General features: G+C 47.4%; 1 protein-coding gene across 2 annotated transcripts in view; it reads right to left on the bottom strand.

The window, feature by feature from the left end:
- The window catches only part of LOC137429857 (uncharacterized), a 44,717-nt gene that overhangs the window by 6,198 nt on the left and 13,311 nt on the right, over positions 1 to 25,208 (bottom strand). For both annotated transcript variants that reach the window (XM_068120167.2, XM_078779938.1), the window contains exons 3-4: positions 11,073 to 11,210; positions 7,242 to 7,379 (exon numbers count right to left, since the gene is read on the bottom strand). In XM_068120167.2, the coding sequence (XP_067976268.1) occupies positions 7,242 to 7,379; positions 11,073 to 11,210 (276 nt within the window). The remainder of the gene's footprint in view (positions 1 to 7,241; positions 7,380 to 11,072; positions 11,211 to 25,208) is intronic.

Here is a 25,208-nt window from a genome sequence, read left to right as displayed (position 1 = left end):
AGGCGAGGGTATCGATATTGAGCAGCGTCTGACGCTGCGTTGGAAAACACGGCTGGCGAAAGGAATTACCCCTTGACACATCAAGTTGCCGTGGGTTCGTGCACGGAACCCAGCGTCCTACACAGTTCGCCTCACCGTCTACAAGGACGCGTACGGGTCGCACCTGGGGCCTCGCGCGCTGGACAAGTGCAGTGGCGCGTTGCTTTGCCCGGTTTGCTTGGCAAGGAGGTGTGCGCTGCAACCGTTGTTCCCGGTACGTGACGTGCACGTTTGGGAGCACGTCAGCCAGGGGTTCGTTCAACCGCCCGTGTGCGGAGAAGCCGACCATCATCTTGGTCAGGAGGGGCCCAGAGACATTGTGAGGGACAGAGACCAAAGGGGTCGTGAGTACCCAAGGGGTCGGGAGTGGGGAAAGGGGACACACATATATAAGATGGCCATCTGAATAATAATAATAATAATAATAATTAAAAAAATTTAAAAAAAGGAAGGCCATCTGTAACATCGTAAGTTACAGAGGAAGGCCACCTGAATAATGTTGGTGATTAATTGTTGATTGTTGATTGTTGATGGGTGTTGATTGTTGATGGCTCGGGGAATATATTATTGATTATTCCGGATCCTTGGTGTGGGGTTTTTTATTGACTGGAATTCATATTGATTGCGTTACGAAAGCGTATAAACCATTGATCTTTCTGGCGGAGTTCCTCTCACGGTCCGGGGGTCACCGAGACCAGGTAGTTACCGGGAGGACCACGTAACACCACCCAGACTTGTTTTGTGTGGTTTTAGAGTATGTATTTTATAGATGTACTCTCATTTGAATTGCACCGCACAGCGTACATACAGTGCATTCAGAAAGTATTCAGACCCCTTCACTTTTTTCACATTTTGTTATGTTGCAGCCTTATGCTGAAATCGTTTCAATTCATTTTTTCCCTCATCAATCTACACTCAATACCCCATAATGACAAAGAGAAAACAGGATTTTAGAAAGTTTTGCAAATTTATTAAAAAGAAAAAACGGAAATATCACATTTACATAAGTATTCAGACCCTTTGCTATGACACTTGAAATTTAGCTCAGGTGCCTCCCATTTCTCGTGATCATCTTTGAGATGTTTCTACACCCTGAATGGAGTCCACCTGTGGTAAATTCAATTGATTGGACATGATTTGAAAAGGCACACACCTGTCTATATAAGGTCTCACAGCTGACAATGCATATCCGAACAAAAACCAAGCCATGAGGTCGAAGGAACTGCCTGCATAGCTCAGAGACAGGATTGTGTCGAGGCACAGATCTGGGGAAGCCTACAAAAAAATATCTGCTGCATTGAAGGTTCCCAAGAGCCCATTGGCCTCCATAATTCTTAAATGGAAGAAGTTTGGAACAACCAGGACTCTTCCTAGAGCTGGCCGCCCGGCCAAACTGAACAATCGGGGGAGAAGGGCCTTGGTAATAGAGGTGACCAAGAACCCGATGGTCACTCTGGCTGAGCTCCAGAGATCCTGTGTGGAAATGGGAGAAACTTCCAGAAGGACAACCATACTCTGCAACACTCCACCGATCTGGGCTTTATGGCAGAGTAGCCAGACGGAAGCCTCTCCTCAGTGAAAGACACATTAAAGCCCGCTTGGGGTTTGCAAAAAAGCACCGAAAGGACTCTCAGACTGTGAGAAACAAGATTATGTGGACTTTCATGTGACCTAACTCTCAGACCTCAACCGCGCCAATTATGGAGGCGACTGTGCTCTTGGGAACCTTCAATGCAGCAGAAATTTTTTTGTAGGAAGAAGTTACAGAGGAAGAAGTTGTTTCTTGGGTTTGTTGATCTGGAGAAAGCATTCGATAGGGTTCCACGCAAAGTATTGACATGGGCAATGAGGAAGTTAGGAGTGGAGGAATGGTTGATCAGAGTAGTGATGGCAATGTACAAAAGAGCGCGCACAGCTGTAAGGACGAAGGACGGGAACAGTGGTGAGTTTGAGGTGATGGTGGGAGTGCATCAGGGGTCGGTACTAAGTCCACTACTATTTGTAGCTGTGATGGAGGTGCTGGCTCAGAACGTAAAGGAGGGTTTACCATGGTAGTTGTTGTGTGCAGATGATCTGGTGTTGATTGCGGAAAGTATGGATGGACTGAAGGAAAAGATGAACAAGTGGAAGGAATGTATGGAGACAAAAGGTCTGAAGGTGAATATTGGAAAGACGAAGGTGATGGCAAGTGGTAAAGCATGTGGTGAGGTGGAAAGAACTGGGAAGTGGCCCTGTGCTGTGTGCAGGAAGGGTGTCGGAGTGAACTCCATTCAATGTACAATGTGCGCTGAGTGGGTTCATCAAAAATGTAGTGGTCTGAGAGGGTCATTAACCAGTGTGGCAGCTACATTCAAATGTAAGGTGTGCACAGGAGCTGCAGATGGAGGAAATGTTGAGTTGGATCTTGGAGACGGCGTGAAGCTGGAAGGTGTGAAAACATTTTGCTACCTCGGAGACATGCTGAATGGAGAAGGTGGATCAGACTCGGCAATGGTTGCTCGAGTGAGATGTGCATGGAAGAAGTTTCGGGAACTGAGTGGCGTGCTGACGAGGAGGGGAGTGTCGTTGAAGCTGAAGGGAAGGTGTATGCTGCATGTGTGAGAAGTGTTATGATTTATGGGAGCGAGACATGGGTAATGAACGTAGAGCAGCAACGAAGGTTGGAAAGGGTGGAAATGCGAATGGTTCGATGGATGTGCGGAGTATCGTTGAGAGAGAGGAAGACAAATGATTAATTGCGAAAAATGATGGGAATAGAGCCTGTGATTGATGCTGTGAAGAGGAACAGGTTGAGATGGTTTGGTCATGTGTTGAGGAAGGATGAAAGTGACTGGTTGAGAAGAGTGATGGAAATGAATGTAGAAGGAAGTAGAGGACGGGGAAGACCGAGAAAGACTTGGCTAAAGATGGTGGAAGAAGAAATGCGGGCAAGGGGGTTAACAAGGAGAGTTGCAGAAAATAGGGCAAGATGGAGAAGATTGTCATGGGGACCGCAAGGCTAACCCCCGCTCTAGCAGGGAAAATGGCCTTAAAATGCATGTTGTTGTTGTTGTTGTTGTTGTTGTTGCTGCAACATAACAAAATGTGCAAAAAGTGAAGGGGTCTGAATACTTTCTGAATGCACTGTAAATGGGGGTTAGCATTTTATGTGTGACATAGCTGATCGGTTGGGGTCTTTCGCCTGCACTCGTCGGCCTCGAGCGCACCGTCTGGACTCAGCTCCGTTCTTGGTGGGAACGCACGCAGACTTGCTCCGACCACTCGCCGTGAAGTCCACTCGACAACAGGGGTGCCTTGAAACCCCTCCGACCGCTCGCCGTGAAGTCCACTCGACCACAGGGGCGCCTTGAATCCCCTCCGACCGCTCGCCGTGAAGTCTCGCTGCCTCTCGGTGCGTTCGGCATGGCCTCAGCCGTGCGAAGCTTCCGCCTCTCTCACCGAGTCCACAAACCGCGACCTCTTCCTCAACCGCGCCACTGACGCCTGTTCGCTGGCGTGTGCAGAATCAATACACCAGCCACAGAATCAGAAGAAGTAAGGACGAAGGACAAAAGCCAGAAGACGAAGGAAGGAAGGAAACAGGGGACCAAGGATGGAAAAAGAAGAAGCCGACCCAGAGAATGTCGCCGATCGATATTTTATCATCCCTCCTCTGATGTCATCTCTCTCCCCTGCCCAATTAGTCCGTCACCTCCCGACCTCTAGAATGTTCTTCCCGCGTCAGTCCTTCACCATTGGCCAAGTGCTTCGCGCTCTCCTCCTCAACAATCACTGTCCAATCGTGCTTCCCTGCGCTAACCAATCACTCTCTGCCCATCAAACCCCCCGACCAGTTGTGGCTCTCCGGGGTGTGGCCTAACAGAGTCGCCTGTCCTGTTCGATGTGTGTTCAACCAGGTGGGGTTGTTCACCCTGGTCTTGATGTCTGGCTTCCAGTTAGTTATTATTTCTTAATTGTTCAATTAGAGTACTAATGGGCCTTTCTCACTAGTGTCTATGTGCAGTGCCATAAGGGACAAAGGATAGATCACAGTGGGTAAGACTTACAAGGGATACTTCATCCTTAGGCCCGAAGCTAGTTACCACGCCCCGCCCCTTCATGGCGGGGACGAATATATCACTTAATCCGAAACACACAGTCTAAACATAACTGATTACATCGAGGTTTCTACACGACAATCGGAGCATGATACCGACACAAATCTACCTGACTCTACATATCACTCTACCCCGCCGACATAACAATAACAATTCTGTGAAGATTTATATGTTTGAGGGAATTGTCAATTTCTAGTGTGGGTTTGTGTAATTGTGTATTTTAGTTGTTATGGGATTGAGATGGAAACGTGTGAAGATGTCATGATGGCAATCCGTAAAAGGATTATGGTGGTGTATTGTGGTGTCATTCCTACTTTGTCATTCTTCCCTACCTTGTTTGGTTGTTTTTGGGGAGATTTTTTTCTTTTTTTAAATGTTTCTTGTGACCTGTTTAACTCTTTTTTTAACTTGGCCATCCTGTCATCCCAAATGAAAAAGACAAGACCATTGCCAGACACCAAATTGCTGTAATTGGTCAAATTTAAAATGCCTCCCTCATGATTCGCAAACAAAATGCTGGCTGTAATTACCATTATCAGGATGTCCTGGAATAAAATTTCAAACTTTTTTCCCCCAATTATTGAAATACAAAACAAACAACAGGCATTTTAAAGGCCATTTTCCCTGCAAGAGCGGGGGTTAGCCTTGCGGTCCCCATGACAATCTTCTCCACCAATTATTGAAATAAATAAAATAAATTATAGTGCTTCTCTCACGAAAAAAAAAAACGTGCTGAAATTCTATCAATTAGGTCATTTCCAAAATTATGCCTCAATACGGGATTTTTCAAAATGATGCAATCCACCCCTGAATGCTCGGCATGCATGCGGATAAACCCCTAGCAACAGAGATCATCAGGGAAGCCAAACATATAGTGTGAGTGCGAGACCAGGAATGTTACCTAAAATGGCTCACAAAGCTTCAAAAATAAGCTAAAAATACTTGGAAAATTTCAGACGAGAAATGGGTGTGCCTCTGAATAATGAAAGAGTTGGAGCCTTTCTGACCTTGCCCAAAAAGCTGAGAGTGCAGCTTCCTGTACTGCAAACTCCTTAGGCCACGTGGATCGGTGCAAGGCCCGAAAGTTTGTAGACAGGGGTTATACCCAAGCCTTTGACCATCACTACCAGTGAGTGGACTTTGAACCTTGAGGGATTACGTCAGGTGAACATTGGTCATATCTGGAGCTTGTCAATGTACAGGGTAAGTTTAAAACAATATTTACTCTTGACAATGTTTGGAAGGAGGGTGGGTGTTAGTGGGAGCTGTATGGGCAGTGAGTGCGGTTATAAATATATATTGTTGTGGTTTTGGAATAAAGGTTAAATCCCCCTCGTAGGTAGACGCACCACAACATGAAGCCTCGCGATAGTTCAGTTATTTCTTAGTGAATGTAAGCGTAGTCCTTTCCTGTGTTTAGTTTTGCGTTGAGTAGGCCAGTGAGCTTAGGTGTTCTTTTGGCGCTGAAATGCCACGCGGCAGGCCTGAACAGGTCTAGCGAGGCCGGAGGGAGGCGCTGCAGGAGGAGTGGTCGGTAAGAACGAGCCGCCAATCAGGGCTCGAGGGGAGTGGCTAACCACGACGACCAGAGGCGGGGTTTGGAACATTCGAGTGAGACTCTGGGGCAGGGCCATAAAACCCTGCTCCGAGTCCCCCCACCTCAGAAAGAGTCGAGTTGGCAGAACAGTTAAGGAGAGAGACGGGAGATGAGTCAGAGTTGTGAGACGAGTTACAGTTCCCCGTGAGAGTGAGTTGGGTTGAGCTTGAGAACGCGAGTGGACCTGCAGCACGAGCGAATTGAATTGCCTATTGTACACGAACTTTCCCCGTGCCCTGCGCTGTATTAATCGCGCGCTCGAGAGGACGACCCGCGGCGGGCCACAGATGCGCGATTTCCTCCTGCCTGCCTTCGCCTGCATACGTGCCGTGAACATCGGAGAGCCACGCCAGGCGAGCTGCACGGGAGGGACCGACGGCAAAGCGCGCTTGGCGTGCGAACTTCTTCTCTTCTTTTCCCGTGTGAGTGAGTGGGCCCTTTGTCTGGGTAATAAGTTAACATTGTTAAGCATCTGCTCTGTGTCCCCTTTCCTTTATCCTGATCATTGTACAGTAATAAAAAATTGTGTTCTTCCTCTGATTTGACCGTTCCTGTCCCTTCCATCAATTGGCTTCGCATGATACGAATAGAACCGCACGAATCGGGTTCCATAATAAGTAACAGCACGAGTCACATGATACGCATACCGCTCGGGCGCACTCGATTAAGCGTGGCTTGTGCAAGGTTCGGTCCCCGCTTTCGTGGCAGCGTGGGTTAAAGGTACGTGCGAAGTTGTCCCGATACCCTTTTTCACGCTTGCTCCGGAAGTGGCGATTCAGCCTCGAAGACCCAGGGGGAAAAAATGGGTTTAACCCCCCCTTTGTAACGGGAACGGGCTTCGGGAGATACGCAACAATATTTTTTGTTTGGTGCGGGGTCACAAGAGGAATTACACTAGATTTTTGCATCTATCGGTAAAAGGAGAAACAAAACGTCTGTGTGTGTGTACGTGTAGTATATACACTGCCGCCGCTCACATGCACCAACAGGAAATTATAGGAACTCGACACTTTCATCCATGTATATTTCTCGTATTTCTTATAGTTCCATGAGTCTGATTCAGGACCAGAACAATAATGGTTAATCACGAAATGCTGAAAATTATGTCTAAAAGACTCTTTGGATTACAGAATTCACGCTAGCAATGGCAGGTTAAAAGTGCCCGGTGAGCAGAACCAAGTCACTGGAAACACACACACTGCGCATGCACAAAAGGCCTTATTAGGATTCATACGTCATTTTGAAAGTAGCGTATTAGCAGAGCTCTATTGAATTATCAAAGTGCACTGACTACACCCACCACCAACTTCAAATCAAAGACCCTCATGGGTCTCTTAACTCTAGATAGGTATACCCCTGGGTATACCAATCTGTACAGAATGGGTATACATAGGGGTAATGAAACAAACTTCACAAATGCAATCAAGTTCTACAGTACATATGAACTGTTGTTCACATCCATTTCGTTTTTTCATTTACATGCTTTTTCACCTGTGTAATGCACTTACCTGCTGTAGGAGGTTCAGCATTTGTCGAATCTTCATCATAAGGTTTATAAAGCTCTTGCTTGTCAATGTGGGTGGGAAACGTTTCGAAGGATGTTGAAGGATACTCGCTTTGGAAACTTCCTGTCACCATCAAATCTTCTGCATCAAAGCACATGCAGATAACTTCAAAATATTTTTCATACAAAGAGTTAAAACAAAATGGACATTAAAACATTCAAATACCTGAAATCCCTGCACCATAGGCGAAGAGAATAGTTTCTTGGATTACACTCACAGAAGTACAAGTGTACAAGTACAAGCAAGATGCTCAGAATTGTGATGACATCCAAAAAGCCTAACGAGGTGAATATTATCAATAAAAAAATACATTGATATATTTCTATCTTACCAATTCTATTTGTATTATGAACAAGAAAAAATGTTGGTGTGTCCAGACAATTGCATTTTATTCATATATTTTTTGAATGGCCCATGTATGTGGAATTTTTTTTTCAATATTATGGCAGTTTTGGATTTTTTGTGTACAGTTGAGGCTCGTGGAAGGGCTAGAATAGAACAGAGTGGAACTCTCATAAATGAACCCTCTTAAAGGATTATCCATTGTTCAGAAGAAATAGAGGCACAGCCAACACAAAAATATATATTAGGTACTACTCTACTGATTTGAAACAATCAGGAAAGCATAGATTAGCCTCAGATGATTTTTACGGCGTAGGCCGTAGGGCAATGCCGTCTATAACAGCATTTGTCTGTCCCCACAAAAACGTACATCAAAGAGCTGAGGATCTGGTCACATGACAGGGGGACGCATTTAGTAACCATTATAGTTGCAAATTTTACTAAATGGAAATATAATAACCTTCTGTGGAACGTTTTGGGGTCCCAGCCGGTGTCGTAAGGTAGGTAGGTTTCAGAAATTCCTCAATAAAATTATGATTTTGAAATACACAAAATGCAATTTTTTTTGAAAAATGCAAACACACAAACCTTGCTCCCAAATGCGGAAGTGAACAGATGATGACGGTTCGCTAGTTTCATAATATCTCAATACAATCGTGATTTAGCGTTACATTTTTATATACTATACACCATTGTATCAATTTGTGATTGGAATGATGAATGATGCTGTTTGGAATGAAAATATAGAGAACGGGCTGTCAATGCTTGAACTTTGACTGAAGGTGGCACAGGAATGTGGAATTTATTGGTTCATCATTTGCCGATTTTTATTACCCAAGTCATTCACGAACTGGCTGTCCATGCCTGAAGTCAAAAAAAAATAATACTTACATTATTTGCTAACTGGTATCCCCACCCAGGTCATATTATCCTCTTCAACTAAAGTATCAAACAAGCCCGGCTATGCCGTTGTTAGACTATCGGTCTTGTTCAGTTGTGATGCACAGACTTCCTCAGGCTTATGTTTCAGCTCTAGCATTTTATATACATTTTATAAATTATATACATTTTAGATATAATCCATTTAGAATTTTATAAATTGCTTATGTTTCAGAAATTTTATATCCAGTTCAAAACCCATTTCCAGCCACGTACGCAAGGAGTTTAAGGAGTGTTAGACCTTCAGCACATCATAATCATCGCTGTGTACTCATTCCCAGATCGCATTTGGTGTGATCTGGTATTTTATGGATGAACATTTTCCTGCTCATGTACTTCCAGAAAGGAAGGGGAAGGAAGCAATGCCATGCACCCCAGGGTTCCCTGGACGGTGTAATGGTAATGCATGATAATTTTGGTTGCATCATTTGTGAACTAGCTGGTGTGAGTTGTGAGTGCATGTGCGTGGCATATTTGGACGGTTTAGCAAGCTGGCATGGCATGGTGGTGTTCTGTCTAGATGTGTGAGTGATGCGGCGGAGATGCTTGCTTGCCTTACCCATTGTTTCCATCTTGCATGATCCTGTTCTCATAATCTGAATTGAGTGGTTTCTATTTGGTAAAAGTAGGTTGTAGACCATTTTAGGTCGTAGGTTGTAGACAGCACCCGCTCAGGATAGTACTCCCGTTTGGACTTGGGAACGTTAAAGTGGTGCCCGGAACCATCTTACACAATCCGTATCAGGATTGCTGGTCTTACTTTCTGTCTCACTCAAACTATAGGCTACTGGGCTAGCTTTAATCGCTCTTTCTTGCAAACTAGCATCATACACTTTTCTTACTCATTTTCGCTCCTCACCTTTACATTCTGTCTCTTATTTCTCTTCATGCAGTTCTTTTATTTAAGGTCTGGCCTTGATGAGGACTATTTAGTCCATGACTGGAGGCTTCAACATGTAAAAAAAATATATATATACAGTGAAACCTTGACTTACGAGTGCACCAACTTACGAGTTTTCCGAGATACGAGCCGTCGCTCGGGCGGTTTTTTGCTTTGAGATGCGAGCCGAGATCTGAGTTACGAGCTTACGCCACCCGCCACCAGGTGGGTTCCGGTCACGTGGTTATCTTGCCGTGCAAGCATCTCTGCCGTATATCGCTGCTGCTTTGTTTTCGCATTTTGGTTATTTTGGAAAATTTCTTAGTTTTAACCATGGGTCCTAAGAAATTGAATGCCAAGGGCAGTACTGAGAAGAAGAAGAGGATGATGTGCTTGGATATAAAACACGCAATCGTCGAAAAACATGAGCGAGGTGTGCGTGTTGTCGACTTGGTGAGGCAGTACGATCGTAGTACTTCTACGATATGTACGATTTTGAAGCAGAAGGAGTCGATAAAGGCTATAACGCCAGCCAAGGGCGTTAAGATTATTTCAAAGCTCCGGACCTCTGTCCATGAAGAGATGGAGAAGTTGTTGTTTGTGTGGTTGAGATGGAGAAGCAGCTCGCAGGAGATACCGTGACCGAGAGCATCATGTGTGAGAAGGTCCGAGACATTTACGGGGATTTGGTGCAGCAGACGGCGGGAACATCAACGGACGAGGCATCGGAAGAGTCATTCAAAGCCAGTCGGGGATGGTTTGATAATTTTAAGAAGAGGACCGGCATTCACTCCGTCGTCAGGCATGGTGAGGCAGCAAGCTCGGATGTGAAGGCAGCTGAAGATTTTATTATAACTTTTGCCGAACTGATAGAAGCCGAACGATACATCCCCCAGCAAATCTTCAACTGTGACGAGACAGGGCTCTTCTGGAAAAAGATGCCGAGGAGGACGTATATAACGGCAGAGGAGAAGAGCATGCCAGGCCACAACTTGTTCAGAGTGCCGGCGATAGCTCGCCTTCTCTTTGTGGAAGACACGGTGAGATCCTTAACATCCAACAACTAATGGGACGCAAACGGGGCGCCCAGTTTAGCGGTACACACATTGATGAATCACCCTGCCTGTGAAACACCGACATGACAGGTTATAGCTGGGTCGGGATTCAAACCCAGGCTGGACAGTTTAGAGTCAAGTGTGCGTACCTCCAGTCCAGGCCATCCTGCCAACTTGTATGCTGCATACAGGTGAAATATAAAGCGCGAGATATTTTTATATATACTTTATATTTAAAAAAAAATTGGTGTGGTTTTTGGCGGGCTGGAACGGATTAATAGCATTTCAATGCATTTTAATGGGGAAATTTAATTTGAGAAACGAGCAAATTGAGTTACGAGCTCGGTCACAGAACGAATTAAACTCGTAAGTCAAGGTTTCACTGTATATATATATTTATATATTGTGTAGGTTTGCGAATTGTTTCACCCGTTAGACCACTCTCCCAGAGTCCCAGTGTTTGGGATATCACAACTTGAGGCCCAACTTCTGATGCTTATTGGACATGGTGGCTGGCAGGATGACCGAAAGGTACGCACACCTGTGTAATGCATTTACCTGCTGCAGGAGGTTCAACATTTGTAGAATCTTCATGATAAGGTCTACAAAGCTCTTCCTTGACAATCTCAGTGGGAAAAGTTTTCAAGGTAGTTGAAGGATTTTCACTTTGGAAGCTTCCTGTCACCATCAAATCCTCTGCATAAAAGAACAGGCAGATAACTTCAAAATATTTTTCAATACATAATTAAAACAAAATCAAAACATTCACATACCTGACATCCCTTGCACCAGAGGCCAAGATAAGAGTTATTTGTATAATACACTTAGAGAAGTACAAGTGAGGTGTTTTACAAGCAAAGTGCTCAGAATTGTGAAGACACGCCAAATAAAAGCCAAAACATCACCACCAAGTAAAATTACCTTGCCTCCGAATGGCAAAACCTCCTGCATGAAATCACACAACGTCCGGTCCAGTGCTTCAAGCATATGGCCACCCGACACAATGAGAGCTGCCTGGCGGATAAGTGTGGCAAGCTCAGTTTGGCTAAACCCTTCATTTATTATCCAAATTGCTCATCCCTTTATTTGGGCAGTGTATTGGCAACAGGCTGCTTAGATCACGACCGAAAATATGAAATAACCCGGGTTACGTGCATGAAGCAAAAACATGGCCACTGTGGAGTCCACCCGTCGGTTTGCTGACAGACCAATTACTCGGCCTGTCTGCCAAAATTAATTTACCCGTGCAATGAGTACTTTAACCTCAGCATTGCCCAAGTACAAAAGGAAATTGTAATACCCTCTGCCACCACCATTCGGTGGCGCTACATGGTACACATTTACATAGATAATTTTTGCCCCCCTCCCCCACCCCCACTCCCACTCCCACTCCCACTCCCACTCCCACTCCCACGCGTAAGACCGCGTCCACATCGTCTGTGTTACCCCCAACACAAACTCGTATTTGTACCCCAAGTTTGGGGTTTGTAACTTAAAAGATGTAACCATGCATTCGGAACAAAGAAAGCCAGAGGGAGAAAGAGAGATGAGGGGAGAAAGATCAGAATGGAACTCTCATATATGGGAAGGGGAGAGGGAGGGGGAGAAACGGAAGGGGAGAGGGAGGGGGAGAGGAAGAGAGACAATGGGATATATATTGCTACGGTTTTTAGAACCTTCACTAGTAAATTTTAGTAAATGTTTCCCTTATAAATGTTCCCCTGTAAATATCGCCACCAATTGGCTTGTTAAAGATTGCACCCTAGTTAGTCCATGTACAACACGTAGCGAACCATAGGACCTCTCCGTAGTTATTTCATTATTATGTGTTTCAGTTAAAGATCTGTTCCCAATAGTTGAATCTGCATTGCATTAATCAAATAAGATAGGTCCCTTTCAATTCCCCCAATCGTCTCCGCAAAGTAACAGTCAGGCGGCGTTCGCTGCTCCTTGCCTTGATTCGGTTGTTGGCCCCAAACCGCCATTGCGCACGCGATCAAGCGGGGGCGGAGCCACCAGAACAAGGTGTGGCACGTCGACGCACCATCAGAGGTGGAGCCAGCGAGCCCTTACCGGCCAACCAGGGCTGACGAAAGACCATCACGGGCGTGGCTCTATGAAGCGCGCATCGATTTGAAAGCACGTAATATAAGCGCCAGCGCGAAGCCTTTTTACGGAGATGAACGAGAGTCGACTTGGGTTGGAGACGGCGCTTGGTGAGGTCTGGCTGAGAGAGACGAAGCTGCGCGGAGCTCTTTGACAAGCTGCTTCGAAAAGCCCTACCGCGTGAACGAATACGTGAAGCTGCTGCTGGCTGTTCGCTTCCAGCCCGGAGCGTGGACCTGGAGCGGACCTCCATGCTGTGCGCCTCTGCCCGAACCTTCCAGCCCTGCTGTCCCACCTGGACCTTCTTCTTCCAGTCATTCCTGCCTGCTATTCCCCTTTCGTGTAAGTCTGTTTGTCTGTCCTGGGCGTTGGTAATATAAGACTGTTTAAGGCTGCCCTGTGTATCTTCTTCTTCTTCTTCTTCTGTATATTACTTTTGTTTCCTCTTCTTTGGTTTTGGTTTTGTATATATACACAAAGAATTAAGTTAAGCACCCCTACACAACGAATTAAGGTAAGCACCCCCTAATATATATTCTTTGTGTATATGTATACATTGGCATATATTCTAAGGTATGTGAGATCAAATAATGATTGGTATGACATTAGCAATTATCCATTGATGAAATTGAGTGATCAAAGTGAAAAAAAGTGATTGGTTGAGTCAGTGATCCGATCACGTGGGTCCTACACACGTTATTGACGCAAAGATCGCTAGAGGTCTTCTCAGAACAATGACTGTACGTTAGAAAACATAAACGTCATCCACACTGTCCGTGATGGACCTATAGCTCCATACTTAAATTGAGGTGAAAATATGCCTAAAATTCCCAAAAAATTTCACCTTAAATTATTCAGAATAAAATATTGAAAACGGCATGATTGTTATGTTTTTATGTGACCATAATATCACTTCTCCAGAAAATATAGCAATATCATGGGTATATTACACTGTTTTGACGACAACAAACTTGTAATGTGCGAGGTTGTAAAAAAACGGGGGGGTGCTTAACTTAATTCTTTGTGTATAGTTAATAAAATAAAATAAAATAAAAAAACACCTTTAGAGGCCATTTTTCCCCGCGAAGCGGGGGTTGGCCTTTTTCGGGAACCGTGGTTGTTGTTGTTTTTTTTGGTCCCCTTTTTGAAGCAATGTTTTACGGCCGGATGCCCTTCCTGACGCCAACCCTTTTTGCCGCCTTTAACGACAAACAGGGAATTACCAGTGAACTGGTACTCAATTAGCCGACCTCGGAAGGATGAACAGGCTGAGTCAACCCCCCTGGCGTTAATTCAGCGATCGACCGGGATTTGAACCCAGGATCGTAGGATCCTAAGCCGGCACCCTAGCCGCTAGCCCAACACCAGGTTTGTATATAGTTAATAAATGTCTGTTATTTCTTACCCCTTTTGGTTTCATTCTCCCCCGATCGCTTTAGTCCTTTCTTTCGATTGAGTACCTGTGGCACGATTTGGCCAACGCTCGGAATCGGGTTAGTCAATTGCTAACTGCTCGAATCGCAGATTGCTAAACCGCTCGGCAAATACCATCTTGTCTGTGGTTCGAGCGGTACTTGTCTCCCTGTTTTGCAGAGGGATTGGTAAAGGTATTCGGGAGAACACCTTGACCCATAACCCTGACCAATTCCACCCCGCAAAAGAGCGTTATAAGTACCAGGACTAGAGACGGCCAGCTTAACAGGCCGAGGGGATTAACCCCCCGCCCCCCCCCCCCTTGCTAACGGGAGTGCCGTCTCTGAGATCCGGAACAATTGGTAGTCAGGAGTGAGTTGGGATTTGGAACCTGGGACTAAATTTGTTAGACCAAATTTTGGACACCAATTGTGCTATTGGCCATAACAATTGGTATCGGGGAGTGTGATTTGAAGCCCGAACCAAATTTTAATCCATCGAAAAAAAAATTGGTCAAAATTTTGAGCGGCTGAAATTTTGTTTAATATCCTAAATTAAAGTCGTGCCATGGATGATCAAGGCGATCGGATGCTGGTAGGGGAGGTAGAAGAGGGGTTAGAGGCAATCCAGGACCCCAGGGAGGAGGAGACCAATGAGGGTGCGGTAGCGGGGGTTGCAGGCGCACAAGATGGTGGCGCCTCGCACGTGGTCGCGGCAGCACAAAATGGCGGCGCCGCGGAGGCCGAGCCCGCGGTGGCAGCTGGGGCCGCTGTGCCAATCGGGTTTGACTTCAGATTATTCCTGACCCAAATGGATGCAAAGATGGATAAAATGAGGGACGAAGCAAGGGGTACCAGTGATCAAATTGGGAGGTTAGACAGCAAATTGGAGCAATTAGACCGCAAATTTGACGGGTTAGACAACAAATTTGAGGGGTTAGACAACAAATTTGAGGGGTTAGACAACAAATTTGAGGGGTTAGACAATAAATTTGAGGGGTTAGACAATAAATTTGAGGGGTTAGACAACAAATTTGAAGGGTTAGACAACAGGTTGGAAGGGCTAGAAGGCAAATTAGGAGGCCAATTGGAGGACGTGGGTAGTCAAATGGGGGAACTAAAGGACGGGTTAACGGGGTTGGAAAATAGAATGGCCGCCCAGGAGAACCAGATGGAAGGGGTGAAGAATGGGTTAACGGGGCTAGAAGACAAGATGGGAGGCAAATTGAGGGAGATGGGGGAGCAATCCGCCCGGGAAATCAAGCAAATGGGGGAGCAGATAGAGGAGGTGAAAATCGGGCTAGAAACCAAATTGGACACCCACAAAGGGGAGCTGGAACAGATGAGGGCGGCATCCACCAAGGAAATAGGAGAGATGGGGGAGGATATAAGGCACGGAGTGATCGAAGAGGTCGCGGGGGTGCGCGACGAGGTAAAGCGGGGTGAGGAACGCATGGAGAAAGGTGAGGAACAGCACGGCTAGGTTACAGGGGGGCATAGAAGACCTGACGCGAGGAGTAGAGCAGCTGACAGTGGGACAAAAGGAGTTAGGGGAGCAGGTAAAAAAGAACACGGCGGTAATAGGGGGGTTGAAAGTGACGCAGAAAGAGATAAAGAAGGAGTTAATAGCGACAAAGAAGGAATGTCAGACGGTACATGAGGGACTGACGAAGAGGTTAGAGGAGGTGGTAGAGGCAATGGAGACAAAAGAACGGGAAGTCGGGTTAACGGGGTTGGAATTGGACTAATAGGCATGTTGCTGGCGAGGGTTCGTTTTTTCGCAGCTCCACACGCTCTCCATCGAAATCGAAGTTAAGTAATTGTTCCCATTTGTATTTTCGTTAAAACTGTATTTATTTTATGGTGTATGTACGTATATTGTCCCGACAAAGATTTTCGGTGCAAATCTTTCATACCTGTATTGAAAATCGTGTTAATTCGTGTCGTCTTGAGGCCTTGTGCAGTGTACACTGTACAACCTTGAGGCTTTGTTTTTCTCTCAGTGGTCTGTCGTTTGTGATCCAATAACTTTCGTTCTCTGTTTTCCCAGTCTTTCCACCCCAAAGCCTACTTCCTTATGTAAATCTCAACTCAAAAAAACAAAAAAAAAAAGACATTACCTTCTCTGTGCTCATTCGTTTATTCATTCTTATTCGTTCGTTCGTTCTTCGACCACGTGTTTCTCCCCCATTTCCCCAGATAGATTGTCAAATTTCAACTCGTTATTTTATCGTCCATGCGATATTGTTTGATTATAGTTAGTTTTGGTTTGAATTTCCTGTAACTCGTAATTAATTAATCGTGTTCTGCTCCTCGTGTGTGGCCTTGTAGTTGTACCCCCGTCGGTGTTTTGTTAACTTAAGCGTGTTTTGCTTGGCTCTTGGTTTTTTCCCTTCTACCCCGAACATAATACTCTGTCTAACGTTCTAAATCCCCCCCCCCCCCCCCCAAAAAAAACAAAAAAACAAAAACATTTATTTTATTTTCTCCACGTGTACTGTTGTCTCATCCTGTATTTTCTGTCCAGGTGTGCTGTTCGCCCCGCCCCCATAATCTCCTTGCCATCCACCGTTTGCCCTGTTCACGTGACTCGTGGTGGTCCCTCTCGGCTCTCCCCCCCGTTGGTATTTTTGTGCATATAAGATTGTTCACAGTTCTGTTTAAATATTATTTAAATATGTTTAACCTTTCCCCTTCTGTGTTTTATTCAGTGGTATATTACAACACGCTGTTTTTCTTCCTATTTAAAAGGCTTTTCTCAATTTCCTCTCCAACTCATTCCACTTCAAAAAAAATAAATTCAATCTTATACGTCTCCCTCACTACATGGTCTAAATTCACATTCATTCCATCCCTCCTCCATCGTTCTGAATCGGATTGCTAACTTGAAAATCACAACAAACCCAATTTGTTATCAATGTTAGTCTTTCATTAATCATCCACTTTCTAAACTCCCCTCTTGCCCCTCCCATCCAAATCCCCCCCCTTGCACCTACACTCCTAAACTCCCCCCTTGCCCCTCCACTCTTAAACTCCCCCCTTGCCCCTCCACTCCTGAACTCCCCCCTTGCCCTTCCCCTCCTAAACTCCCCCCTTGCCCCTCCCCTCCTAATCCCCCCCCTTGCCCCTCCACTCCTGATCTCCCCCCTTGCCCCTCCACTCCTGATCTCCCCCCTTGCCCCTCCCCTCCAAATCCCCCCCCTTGCCCCTACACTCCTAAACTCCCCCCTTGCCCCATCACTTCTAAACTTCCCCCTTGCCCCTTCCCTCCAAAACTCCCCCCTTGCCCCTCCCCTCCTAAACTCCCCCCTCACTCCTCCCCTTCAAAACTCCCCCCCAATCCCTCCCATTCAATTCTCCCCCCATACGATTCCTCCCCAATTCTCCCTCCTCCCCCCTCCTCCTCCAAGCTGCCTCCTCCCCACTTCGTCTCCCTTCTATCTCATACCTCCACCCCCCCAAACCTTCTACTTTCCTCTGCCCCCCCCCTCAAACAACCCCTCACTGCGCCTCATCCCTTCACCATCAAACCTTTCATCCTCCTCATCCTTCCCTTTCTTGGAACTCTTCTGCAACATCCGACACACTATCAACTGCTCTCCCTACCTCCCCCTCTCATCCTTCATCTTACCCTACTCCTCCCCTCCCCTGTCCTGTACCCGATGCTCCCCCTCTCTCTTCATTAACGGTATGGACCTCAAACATCCGGGGCCTTCGCTCAAACCTGACTGATCTCTCCATACAGGTTGCTTCTGACAATCCAGACTTGATCTGCTTAACAGAGACTTTCCTCCTTCAAGATGTCTCTGATTCCTTAATATCTCTTCCTGGTTACTCCCTCCTCCGGTATGATAGACCTGAGCCTCGGCCTGGTGGTGGGGTGGCTATCTTTGTCAAAAACTCTCTTCCTCACTCTCCTTGCACTGCCCTCTTTCCTCCTCACCCGCAGGAGTACCTCTGGTTACGGCTTCCTCTCCGCTCCCACCTTTTGTTCAAATGTGTTCTGTACCGTCCCCCAAACAGTGATGACTCCATCTACATTTCACTGTCTGACAACATGGACCAACTTCTATCCACTCTTCCCAACTCTCTCTTCCTCATATGTGGTGACTTCAACTGTCATCATGCCACCTGGTTGGGTGTGGGTTCCTCTCTCACCAGTCATGGCACCTCAGCAAAGGACTTCTGTGACTCACTGGGATTGACACAATCTGTCAATTTCCCGACCCGGATCTCAGCCAATGGAGTATCTTCTCTTCTAGACTTGGTTATGACAAACTTCCCTGCTAATGTCTGCTGCTCTTCTTCTGCTCCAATCGGTTCTTCTGATCATGTGCTTGTCAAAGTGGACATCTCTCTGGCCATTCTCAGAGAGCCTCCTCAGCGTCGACGAGTCTGGCATTTCACTCAGGCCGACTGGGACGGTCTTCAAGCAGCCATCAATCGTCTGGATTGGTCTCCCATCTCCACTGCCTCTGACATCAATTCTTCCTGGGAATTCTTCCAAAGCAAACTGATCTCTCTCATGCACAGATTTATCCCATCTCGCCTTCAGTTGTCTTACCCTTCCTCCCGTCCATGGTACACTGAATCTTGTGGTGAGGCAGTTGCCCTGAAACAACTTGCCTTTGCCTCTTGGAAGGCTAATCCAACTGAAGGCAATCTCAGTTCCTTCCACCAAGCTCGGAACAAGTGTGTGTCTACCCTCAGGAGTGCCAGGAAGCACTATCTCTCCTCACTCAAGAATGAACTCTCAAACCTGTCTCCTTCCTCCAAATCCTGGTGGCGTCTGGTCAAATCCGTTTCTGGTGTTTGTTCCCCCTCCATCCCCTCCCTTACCTCAAATGGCCACACAGTTGACATCGCACGTGACAAAGCCGAATGCCTCAACTCTGTGTTCGCCTCAAAATCCTTAGTCCCAAACCCATCTCTCTCTGTTCCCACCTTTCCCAGTCGAACCCAACTGCTCCTGGACTCTGTGTCCTTCTCTCCTGACAAGGTGGAGGAGTTTTTGTCAAACCTCGACTCTGATTCTGCAACTGGACCAGACGGCATCAGCCCACGGGTCCTAAAATCCTGCTCTGCCGCTCTATCTCACCCTCTCTCTGTTCTTTTCACCCTATCTTTTGCTCAAGGTCATCTGCCAGCATCCTGGAAATCAGCTAACATTACCGCTTTACACAAAAAAGGTGCAAAAACAGATCCTTGCAACTACAGACCAATCAGCCTGCTCCCAATTATCAGCAAAGTCATGGAATCCATCATTGCTTCGGATATGAAATCTTTCCTCTTCTCCAATGGCTTGATCTCTGATCACCAATTTGGTTTCAGACCAGGTCACTCTACTCTGGACATGCTGCTTCTGCTGTCTCAACAATGGATGGAGGTCCTCAATGCCAAACAGGAAATCAGAGCCGTCTCCCTTGACATATCACGGGCCTTTGATACGGTCTGGCACCCAGCTCTGCTCACCAAACTCTCCTCCTATGGTATCCATGGAAATCTCCATGCATGGCTTGCGGACTTCCTCTCTGGTCGTAGTCAACGTGTGGCCCTGAATGGATTTCTCTCATCTCCCCTTCCTGTTCAGGCTGGAGTTCCCCAAGGAAGTGTGCTGGGCCCTGTGCTTTTTCTGGTCTTTATCAATGATCTCTCCGACTCTCTGGAAAATCCTCTCTATCTCTTTGCTGATGACTCCACTCTCTGCCGCTCCATTCCTCTTCCCTCAGATCGGCAGTCTGCAGCCTCCTCACTCTCTGAAGACATGGACAAAATCACAGACTGGTCAAACAAGTGGAACATGTCTTTCAATCCTGACAAATCTCACTCTCTTACTATGTCTCTCCGAAAACATCGACTGGACAACCCTCCCATCTACTTTCTCAACAATCCTCTCCAAGAAGTTCTGTCGCTCAAGCTTTTGGGTCTCACTATCTGCCATGATCTTTCTTGGGAAAACCACATTTCCAAGCTGGCCTCCAAAGCCAGTCGCCGACTGGGCATCCTCCGTCGTGCGAAGTCCTTCCTCGGCACACCTGAGCTCCTCACCACATACAAGGCTTTCATCCGCAGCTCAATGGAATACTGTTCTCCCCTATGGGCTGGTGCTCCTGCCTCACACCTGGCTGGGCTTCACGCTGTTGAATCCAAAGCTTTCAAAATCATTGGAATCTCCCGCGATGAAGCTATCTCTGAGGGCCTTTCACTCACTCACCGCAGGCAGGTAGGTGGTCTTTCTGTCTTCTACTGGCTCCTCTCTGGCCTTGCTCCCCCAGCTCTCTCTGTGCTCTGTCCCCCAAATATTCCTACAGGTCGCACAAGATCTGCCAGCAACCCTCTGATGGTTAAACTGCCGAAATCTCGGCTCTCTGCTCACCTTCACTCTTTCATTCCTCTTTTCTCCCGCCTCTGGAACAAACTCCCACACTCCCTTTAATCCCTCTCCTCCCTCCAGGTCTTTAAAACAGCTGTTCACCACCATCTCTTATCTTCCCCCATCCAAAACCTTGATCTTTTCTACCCCGACTAATTCACCCCAGATCCACCTTGTTTGAAATTCCAACTTCTTTCCTGGAAATCCTGGCAGTGTCCATATGTTTATACCTCTCCCACCCCCCCCCCCCCCCTTCACATGCCTCCCCCCCAAAGCCCTCTCCCTCCCACAGATCTCTCGATGTCTCCATGTCTCTCGGTCCCTGCTCTCAAATGTTGTGTTTGTGTCCTTCCCCCTCTCTCCCCATCTTGTCTACCGCTCCCGATGTTATTTGTTTTATGTGTCTGTTTGTCTTTCTGTGTGATTAATGTTCGCTCTTTCACGAGCCTCGATCTTGTATACAAAAAAAAAAAAAAAAAAAAAAAAAAAAAAGTCAGGACGCACATAGAAACGACCAAGGTGGCCTTAGTGGAAGAAATTGAAGGGACGCACCGGGAAATAAAGGAGGTGAAGCAGAAGCTAGAGGAAGTGGAAGAGGGGGTAAGTGAAATTAAAAAGAGACGGAGGGAGGCCAAGAAAGAGATAAAGGAGGAGGTGATGGAATTGGTGCAAGGTCTGTGCTCACAGCGTGATGATGTGCTTACTGACCAAATAAAGAGTTTGCAGGTGGCGGAGGAGGAGCGAAGGAGAAGAGGCGCCGAGGTGAGTGGCGATATGCTCGGAAATGTATATGGTGTGAGGGGAGATTCAGCGAGCTTGGGTGTTGGTCTAGACCCGGGTGTTCGTGAGAGGCCGCTGGTGAGGTGTGCGGCTGGTGCAGAGTGCGTGGAAAGAGGATGTGTGCAAGGATGTCCAACTATGGGGAGTGCGAAAGGTATTGGTGAGCCAGGGTGTGTGGTGGTGATTGGGTGTGTGCAAAAATGCACCCCCATGAGTGGAACGGAGTATGTACCGGGAGAGGGTGCGCAAGAAGGTGCGCAGAAAGGTGTGTAACAGAGGAGTGCATGATAACAGAGTGTGCTGTCGAGAGCGAGAACGAATGCACGACAGAGTGTGGTGGTGAGAGTGACACGGAGTGCGAGTTGGTTGTGGCAAGTGAGAAAGAATGCACACCTGGAATGGTTGGGCGTGTGCAGGAATGCACACCTGAGTTGGTGGTGAAGCGCGTGATTGGGTGTGCAAAAGAGTGCACACCCATGGTTATCACAGAGGATGTGACTGAGGAGTGGGTGCGAGGAGGTGTGTTGATGGAGTGTGCGAACGACCGGTGTGCGCCAAGGTGTGCGGTGGTCAGGTGTGTAACGAAGTCTGTGAGCAGAATGAGTGTACCTGGGTGGTGTGTAAGAGAAAGTGCAATAACAAAGTGTATGGAGACACCTGGATGTGTGAGTATGGGAAGAGTCGCGTGGTGGTGTGAGCATGTACGGGGAGCATCGACGTTAAACGGGATAGCGGTTAGACCGACGTTTAGCCGACACGAGCTCTCGGTCCGTGCCGGGCTTTGGGTACTACGGGAACCGGCGAGGGTCGTAATCACGGCGGTTTCAAAGGGACCGCCGTGCGCGATCCACGCCGGGCCCCGCCCTGCACGGTCGCGTCCGCGCTTTGCTAAGCAGAGCGGGCGGCCCGGTTCGAGGGAAGGTAGGAAGGGTCGGGACGGCGCCCCTTGTGGTTGCGGCGTTCCGGCCGGGCAAGATTGGGCCATCGGGCGGGAGACCGAAAGGCTCCGCGCCGAGGTGGACCTTGGAATCTCGGCCCGAGTAAACCTCCTCCCCTGAACCGAATGCCGGACGGATCCAACCGCAGTAGACAAACCACCCGCATTCATTGCTCGGCTTTGCGAGGCCGCGCTTTGAGAATGTAATGACGTACCGAGGCTCGAAGCTTAATGGACGAGGGTAGGGATAGTGCATTTGTTTGACAAATTGGATTGGCAAAAATTGGATGGGCAAAATTTATAATGGGAGATGCCCAATGTGGAGGGATAGCAACTCTGCCATCCCTCACATCCATCCGGGCACATGAGCAGTAGTTTATGGGGTTTTGGCTGTGTAACCTAGCCTGGGAGGGTTAGGATAAAATGATAGGAATTTAGAGAAAGATGACAATAGGTAACTTTAGATTTAAGTAGCGACATGATACCTGTAGAGGGGATGTAGAATAGCTTAGTGGGTTATAACGACGTGGGAGCACCTAGTGTAAGGGAAGACCGGGGGGGAGGGGCGAGTTTCAGAAGGAAACCAGTCGGCTTAGATGATGCAGTGTATGATTGAGTAATTGTGATTGTGAATTGCGTTGCATGAATGAGCCTGGGAGGAAAGACGGGTGCAAGAGCCACCAGGTGTGTGTGAGCCCCAGGTGAGTGAGCAAGTGCAGGTGAAGCACGGGTGAATGGAGCATGGAATGAAGGGAGTATGGAATAGATGGAATGGATGGTGTGGAGTGAGTAATGTGGTATATGTGGAGTGGAGTGGTTGGTGTGAAAGGAGTGGATGGGGAAGAGGGACCCCTTTCACGAGTACCCGGGGAGGGTAGTTTAAAAGTAGGTAGAGGGTATAGGTAAATTGTGGTTGGATATTGGCATCTGTGGTGCGTGTGGTAGAATGGTGTTGGGATGGGTGCATTCGTGAAGTGGAAATGGCTGGGCGTGTGGCCTGTTAGTGTGTGTCTGGTTAAATGGGCACTCCGCCGCTGTTAGGATGTCGGCCAGGTGAGGCCGCAGGTGGGCTCTGGGAGCCAGTAGAGTTGTTCAGTGGGGCCCGAGGATCCGGAGGACGGACCCGGGTAGCCCGACGCCAGAGAGGGCGGTAGTGGGGTAAGGGAGCCAGAGGGCCTTCCCCAGGTAGGTTAGGGTAAGGAGCAGGTAAGCTCTGAGGCAACTACAGTGGCGCAGGTGTGCAGGTGAGCGGACCTGCTGGGAGCGCCACACGACCCAGCCCGGAAATTGTGCGAAGGTACAGGGAGTTGAATCGGGGGAGTGAGGCCCCAAATTGATGAGCACCACAGACTGGTCAATGGGAGTTCGGTTCTTAGAACCACATAGTGTAAGATGGCCAATGGTTTGGCAGGGAAAAACCCTGGGTAGAGTAAAAGTGTTGAAGCCATTTAGAGGATAGTTAGGATTGAAATCCCTTCGCACCATCTGCAGCCACTCACCTGGGGTGATATGACTCCACACCATGTTTGATTGTTTTCTGTGCAAATGTTTTGGAATGATGAGACACGTCATGACGTGGGGGTGCCATTGTGCTTGTTGTTCCATCTCTTCCTCCTTTGGAGGAATTGATGAGAAATTGGCTTGATGGAAAATTTGAATTAGAGGGATTGGTAACCAATTTGGTATTAGGGGAGATATGGGGAAGACGAGACAGTAGTGACGAATTTGTAAATGTGTAGAGTTTTGTAAATACAGGGTAAGGGATTGGGGTAGGGTAGGTGACAGGGGGGGTGTCGTACGGTAGGGACGAGCTTTCTCCGCTTGCTCCCATGCGCACCTCACCTCTGCATTACCTTGTTTGGATGTGTACCCTTGTGACCTTGCTCCGATGCTTGCTTTGTCCCTTCCTTCCCCACTCACGGCTTGTTCTTTTGGGTCCGCGGGGGGAGTGCGCAGGTAGCCGCACTTGTGTGCCCGAGCCGCCGCTGCACAGCCTGCCTGGACCGGTACACCACCCTATGGACCGCACGACTTGCGGCCTAGCACCACCATATGGACCACACGCTTCTGTGGCCAAGCACCACACACTGATGGACCCCACGTGTTGGGGCCTGGCCACTCTGCTGGGGCCGGCCATGATGGCCAGAGAGAGTCCTTGTTTGCGGACCATGGTGAGGTAGCCCCTTTTGCCATACAGATGGACCACCCTTAGTTGGCCCCTGTTGGCCCTAAATAAAAATGGACGTGTTGTGTGCCTTTTTATTATTTTCAAATAGGGAGCAAGCCACAAGATCAAGAACAACAAGAAACATCGGACCAGCAGAGCAGAGGAAGCAGGAGCTGACAACCCGGTCAACAGTTTGTTTGCTTTTTATGTGTGAAATGAGCACTGGATGGTGCTTTGTGTGTTTCATGGTGCTTATTGGTGCTGATGGTGCCTTGTGATGCTCTTGTGCTCGGGGGTGCACTGCAATATCAAAAAAAAATTATTTTGTTTTTATTTTTTTGTATACTGAATCGAGGCTCGTGAAAGAGCTAACATTTATTTCACAAACAAATCAACCAGACAAACAAAATATATAAAAAGAGGGAGTGGAAGACAAGATGGGGAGAGAAGGGGAAGCACACAAACACAACGTTTGAGAGCAGGGAGATGTGTGGGAGGGAGAGGGCTTGGGGGGGAGGAGGCATGGAAAGGGGGGGGGGGGAATTGTGCATCCCCGGGCACTTGAGTATGGTGTATCGGTGCAGTGCAGTGCATGCTCTTCCTCTTTTTCAAAAACATCTTTTTGTCTCCCAAAATGACAGGTCCTGGGTTTGCAGTGTAAATACAAATTAGTGTTTTGTAAATAATGCTCCCCACCGTATATGTGTAGTTTACGAATAATTCCGTGATTCGGTTATTCTGTGGGCGTGAGTCTGTTAGGTAGGATGCAACGTAGCAGGCGGGACATACGTAGTTGTTTTAAAACTGTCGCACTCAAGGGTAAGGTTAATAGTAGAGGGCTACTACACCTGAGTGTCACATTAAGTAAAGTTATTTTGGGCCGAGACGTCCCTAGAGGAAAAACGGGTGCTGTGTTATG

Source organism: Myxine glutinosa, chromosome 6 (genome assembly GCF_964187855.1).
Source record: "Myxine glutinosa chromosome 6, kmMyxGlut1.1, whole genome shotgun sequence".
NCBI classification, from domain to species: Eukaryota; Metazoa; Chordata; class Myxini; order Myxiniformes; family Myxinidae; genus Myxine; species Myxine glutinosa.
The sequence above is the reverse complement of the archived record's forward strand: the minus strand, read 5'-3'. Positions and strand labels throughout refer to the sequence as shown.